At 36.7% G+C, this 5,833-nt stretch overlaps 1 protein-coding gene across 1 annotated transcript; it reads right to left on the bottom strand.

Annotated features, from left to right (window-relative positions):
* Positions 1-218: 218 nt before the first annotated feature.
* Positions 219-2,339, bottom strand: LOC107825614 (uncharacterized). Its single transcript, XM_075255485.1, has 2 exons — positions 1,638-2,339; positions 219-269 (listed from the first exon to the last, which is right to left on the bottom strand). Exons 1-2 carry the CDS (start codon positions 2,337-2,339, stop codon positions 219-221), a joined length of 753 nt encoding a protein of 250 aa, XP_075111586.1.
* Positions 2,340-5,833: the final 3,494 nt, after the last annotated feature.

Raw genomic sequence — 5,833 nt, 5'->3', positions numbered from 1 at the left:
TAAGGAAATTTTTAAATTATGCGGGTAATTGATTAATTACCGGGTAACGGGACATTACCCAGTTAACTAATAAGTAGATAAAATTAATACATTATCCCCAAAAAATGTGGCACAAACCCACAAGACTAAGAGTGACTCTTAGTCATTTATGCTTAGGTGGATACCTAAGGTTATATGAGAATTTAACAAAACAAGACTTGTTATAAGTCTTGTTACATTTACCATTTGGACAAAAGAGAATCAGAGCGTTCATAATCCAAGTAAGAATCCTACATACCATTTTCCTAGTTTCAAATTGCTTCAAAAAAGCAGAAGCTTAATTCGTTCAAGACTTCAAGAACAGAAGTACAATTCAATCCGATTTTTGGGGTTCTAAGTTCAATCCACGAAGGTTTCCAACGAAAATTGTTAGAATCGTAGCAACGTAAAATTTTGTGGTTCTAAAAGAGTACGGTGCAATCTTCAAGAATATTATAAGGAGTTTTTCCTACTACAGGTATGTTAAGGCCATCCCTTCTTTCTTTTTTGCATGGTCCAAGTTATACAGAAGAAACAAGCAAATACACAATTTTCATAAATGACTCTATTCATAGAAATACTAGGAGTCTCTTTGTTCTTGATTCCCCATTTGACATATTATTATATCTTCTATTCATGGGTCTCAAAATAATACGCAGTTGATAAAGTTTATCCGAAAGGAATATTGAGATTTTTAACATATTTTCATGCATTTTATTTATTTATGCATATACATTGACCCATGACCAGATGGCGTTATATACGCATATTTATATGTATATTAATATATATGGGATATGGAAAAAAGGTTACGGCGTTATATACGCACCACCACCTGATCAGTTGGTACATGTTGATGATGTTGCCCACAGTGGCCGAGACGATATGATGGGATGCCCTCAGAGGCTTGATGAAATTATGTACACCCATACCTATGCATACACGACATTTATATGCACGTGCATGACATTATAAATGTTTCAAAATTTACAAAGTTATTCAGATTTACAGGTGGATTTCTTTATTCCATGTTTCATATATTCCTGTTACGTACTGATTTTCATGCCTTACATACTCGGTACATTTTTCGTACTGACGCCCTATTTCACGGGGCCTGCGTTTCATGCCCGTAGGTGCAGGTATGCAAGCTGACGGTCCCCCTTCTTAGGATCCTTGATCAGCGAGAGTTGGCGTGCTCCACTTGATCCGGAGTTGCTTTTGATTTTGGTACGATATGTTTGTATATATATGGGTATGACGTGGCTCAGTCTCGTCTTTGTACAGTTGTATTTCTATTAGAGGTCTGTAGATAGTATGTCTAGTTGGATAGTATATGGCTTCCAGTTTTGAGGTACATAGTTGTCTACAGTAGCCTTGTCGGCTCGCCCTACGTATGTTGTATGTATATGTATGTAGGCCTTTTTGGGCATGTTTCCTTCATGTATATTATTCTCATAATTCAGCAGATGTTATTCGAGTTTATATCTTAGACGCATGCTTAGGGGTGTTTGATAGGTAGGACTCGGGCACCCATCGTCTGTCTTCCAATTGTCTCTTACCACCTCTATGAATGATGTGTTTTCAATCCATAAATTCAAGAATTTAAAGGACTTCTTCACCTTTACTGTGTTAACATTGCAAGAGAACACCAAAGGGGCATGGTCTGAGCCATATTTGATAAGTTGCTCTACTTCTAATGATGGAAACATGTCTTGAAATTGTTGGATAGCTAGATATCTATCTATCCTTTTGAAAATACATGCATCATCTGATCTTCCATTCCACCATGTGTACAAGCTTCCTTTGAAGCCAACATCATACAGTGCACAAGTATCAACACAATATGCAAAGTCTGCTACTTCATTGTTAGATACTGGCAATCCACCATACTTCTCTTCCTCAGATAAAATGACATTAAAATCACCTCCTACTAGCCAAGGAATCATCATGTCTGAAGCTAAATGATACAGTGATTCCCATAGTTCAATTCTTTCTAAAGCAGTACACTTAGCATACACTAGTGTCACAATCAAATGTTTACCTAGTACTCTATGGAATAACTTAAGATTCAGTTGTTGTTCCATGTCATACAACACCTCTACATCAATATCTTCATCTATGAAAGCCCAGATTTTTCCATTCACATTAGCAACCACAGTTTTTATGTCCAGGCTTCTTCTATATATCTCAAGTTGATCTATGTCTTGCCAAGTCTCCAACCCAATCAGATAAAAATTATACTTCCTATGGAGTTTAATTAATCTTTGAAAAGCTTTTTGAGTGTTCACTGACCTCACATTCCAAATTAAGACATTATCCATTGACATTATTTGGAATTGGAGAGAGCACTCCTCTTTGGTTGTACCCTTACAGGCACAGATTTTTATTTGTGTTTTCTAGCCAGCTTACCACCTGATGTCTTCTTGTCTTATGCTCCTGGGCGATAAGTCTCCCTACTTAGCGATCTACTGGAAATTGGCTGCTATAGATTCCTCATTTACATCCTCACCAAGATCCTCCTGTTCAGGTTCCTCATTGATAATCTGAAGAGCCAAAGGCTTTGGTTCATGGTCCTTTGCTACCATTCCCAACTCCTTTTGACCTCTTTGATTAATAAGAATGCCCTTTGCCTTAATTCTTGTATCACTAAAAGTTTTCTCAGCTAGAATACCAGGGTCACCCATTGCAGATTCCACAATTTAAGTTGCCATATTGCCTCCTTTCTCTGGATCATAGGCCTTTGTATTAATTGAAATTTGATTCTGAGTCTGCTCAGTAGCTATCTTCAATATCTTGTGATGCTGCTCCATGGCATCTACTGCTCCTTGGATTGCTTTGAATTGTAAATTATACATAGACCCTAGACTAGGGTTAACTGTATCTGCCTTCGCATGAACTACTGTTCCATTGATTTCTGCACCCTTGCCTTGAACTGTTTGGTTGTTTGATCCAACTGTATCACCTCCATAGTAACAATGTCCAAGTGCCCCTCATCTGGAAACTTCCTTAAACGATCTCCAGAAATAGCAGATGATTGAACATTACCACTAAGGTTTACTGTTCCATTGGATTTCTTCTTAGTTGAACCTTTGATGCCTGATCCACCGTTAAATTCCACGTGTTTGTGGAGCAGTTGTAACATCATACTGCTCTATTCTTTCTTAATAGTTAATCCTAGTGATATGTCCACTATGGTTTGCTATATCATCCAGGGTATCACCTTTGTTCTCCTTTCCTTATCACCTTTGTTCTCCTTTCCTTCTCCTTGATGAATGATTTTCCCATTGTGTTCGAGATTATTCTCTATATTTTCCACCTTTTCACTCCAATGAGACTTATTAGCAAATGTTTCATTGTTATTCACATTGGTTTTTGTAGACTCTTCAATACTTTGAGAGGATACATCTTGACAGGAAGTTTTTCCAATACCATTGAATTCCCTCAATTCATCCTTATTCGTGCCAGATCTCCTGTTAACCCATTCGATTGTGGACTCCTTCCTATTAGCCTCTTCAATCCCTGTACTGTAGGATAGGGGGTGTTTTCTTTCCTCATGCTTTTCTTCCCAGTTTTCTTAGGTGTGGATTTCTCAATTGGCTAAGCATTCGAAACCATATTCTCCTCATTCACAATTGTTTCCACTGCCTCCTTCTTCACATGCACAACTTCTTATATTTCCCCTTCTTCCAATAATGCAAGCTTGTTAGTTGTTTGCACTGAATCTACTGCAATTTGTTCAACCTTGTTACCTCCTTTGATAGTTACTTCCGTATCCTTCTCTTTGTCCTTATCCTCGGTATTCTTTTTTGATCTGTTGTCTCGTACTTCTTGCCATCTACCATTGGGATAGCCAACCACAATACCACTAGTTAACTTTTTAATAGGAGGAGACATGTTTAATTTTGTCTGTTTCTTGTCACCATCTACATTTTGTTCTTGGTCCATAACTGGAATCAATTCTGGGTGCAGTACCCTACAATCAGCTTCACAATGACCTTGTAACTTACATTCCTTGCAATACTTACGCATGTAGTTATATTGTATTTTTATCCACTTTGATCTCACCGTTCCTGTTGCCTCGTTGACCACCTGAATCTGTACTCTCTTGGGCAAATCAGCCAAGAGATCTACTTCCACTTTAACGCGTGCATAACTAGGTCTTGTCTTATTCTTTATGGCCAAATCCACATGTAGAGGTTTCCCTACTGCAGAAGCAAGTGAAAATAGTGATTCTTTCACAAAGAAAGTAGGAGGGAGAGTTGGATAAGAAATCCACGCCATAGCTATTGAAGTATCCTCGTCAGGATTAAACCATACATCATATTTTAACGGCCTCATTTGATATTCATACCATCCCTAGCTTTAATGTAATAGGCACCTCTTGACATCGAATTCACATAATCCTCCAGTAAAGTACATCTAATTAAAGCATGCCTAAAACAAAGCAAATCAATTTGAACTTCACCTTTAACCCCACATTGAGTTGGAATTAGTTTACGAAGCTCTTGAATCTCTAGACATCCATATGAAAATTTTCCAACAACTGAAAAATCAAGATTTTCAACGCTATTCATATGCATGACTTCCGTGTTCGTCCCTTGGATCAGTGGTTCTCCGTGTAGAAAAGAGACATGTTTTATAGGAATCACTGGGACAGTAGGGTTTTAGTTTAACTTAGGCTGCATGGATGTATTTAAAAAAGTAGGTTTAAATATGTTGGGGTAATCCAGTGGTGGATTACGGTTAAAAGTGGATTGTATTGGGTGAGGGCTGGATTATTTGGTATTGTGGTGGTTTGAAGAGGCTGACCAGCCATGGAAACAGGTTGGCCACCAGCCAGAGTGGCCATGGCAAGCTTGCGATGGCAGCCGCGTTAGTCTTCTCCTAACCGACACGCTCGATATAGAATTTAATTTTTTTATCTTATCTTGAGTTCATAAAAATTATACTTTCATTACGGACTTAAACCCTTGTGATTGAATTTTAATTTACTTATCTATTTATAAATAATTGGATATACAAATAGGGAAATATTAATAATTTTAATATTATTACTTATTAAAATTGGGTATCATTAAATACTTGTTAAGTAAAAAAAAGCAAGACTTTTACGGAAAACCCCATAGAGTGGTCTCTTCTATTGTAAGGAAAAGCAAAAGGCTTATAGCCTTGGACGAAAAAAGGGTTGGGAAAAGAGCACAAGGAAACAAAAAAAGAGACTTTTACGGAAAAGAAATTGAAGCAAGTCCGAGCGAAGTACTCACGCAGGCAACGAAAAATTTTAGATTTCTTTACAAATCACTAGTTCTTGAACTCACGTATATAAAATTTTCTATTGTCAATTATCATACAGTTATAGTAGGTAAGAATTAGATGGTTAATTCCCTTCTTTCTTTGTATCAACAGTAAGTGTAATGTTTAGGTATGAAACGCTGAAATTAGTTAAAATATATTGGTTGTTGTAAAATCGACTATTTGACGGGTAAAAATTGGACTGGAGCCTATGTATTGGTTCAAGGAGTTTTGAGGTGAGTTGATGTAACACTTTATTAAAGTGGTTTAGCTCACAAAAAACACGCATACAAGGTATTTGATGAATTGGTTAAAAGAGTTAATATGCACTTGATTGGAACGAATGAGTACCTATTAACTTAGAATTGTTCTAGCTAAAGTTTAGATAATTTATTCTGATATATGTGCATAAATTTTCAGATTTTGTATTATTCGTATATGTCGTTTTCATGTTAAAAGTTCATGAGAAAGAAAGAATCTTTAGAAATAGTTTTGAATATTTATTTCATGCTTATGACATGCT

This window comes from Nicotiana tabacum, chromosome 6, assembly GCF_000715075.1.
Source record: "Nicotiana tabacum cultivar K326 chromosome 6, ASM71507v2, whole genome shotgun sequence".
Taxonomy (NCBI): domain Eukaryota; kingdom Viridiplantae; phylum Streptophyta; class Magnoliopsida; order Solanales; family Solanaceae; genus Nicotiana; species Nicotiana tabacum.
The sequence above is the reverse complement of the archived record's forward strand: the minus strand, read 5'-3'. Positions and strand labels throughout refer to the sequence as shown.

What these genes read in the sequence shown, in the direction of transcription:
- LOC107825614 (XM_075255485.1), bottom strand. Translation starts at nt 2,339, where the DNA reads ATGGATAATGTCTTAATTTGGAATGTGAGGTCAGTGAACACTCAAAAA. An exon ending in GCAATGTTAACACAGTAAAG is followed by an intron (nt 270 to 1,637) that starts GTGAAGAAGTCC and finishes AATGGTATGTAG; the next exon opens with GATTCTTACTTGGATTATGA.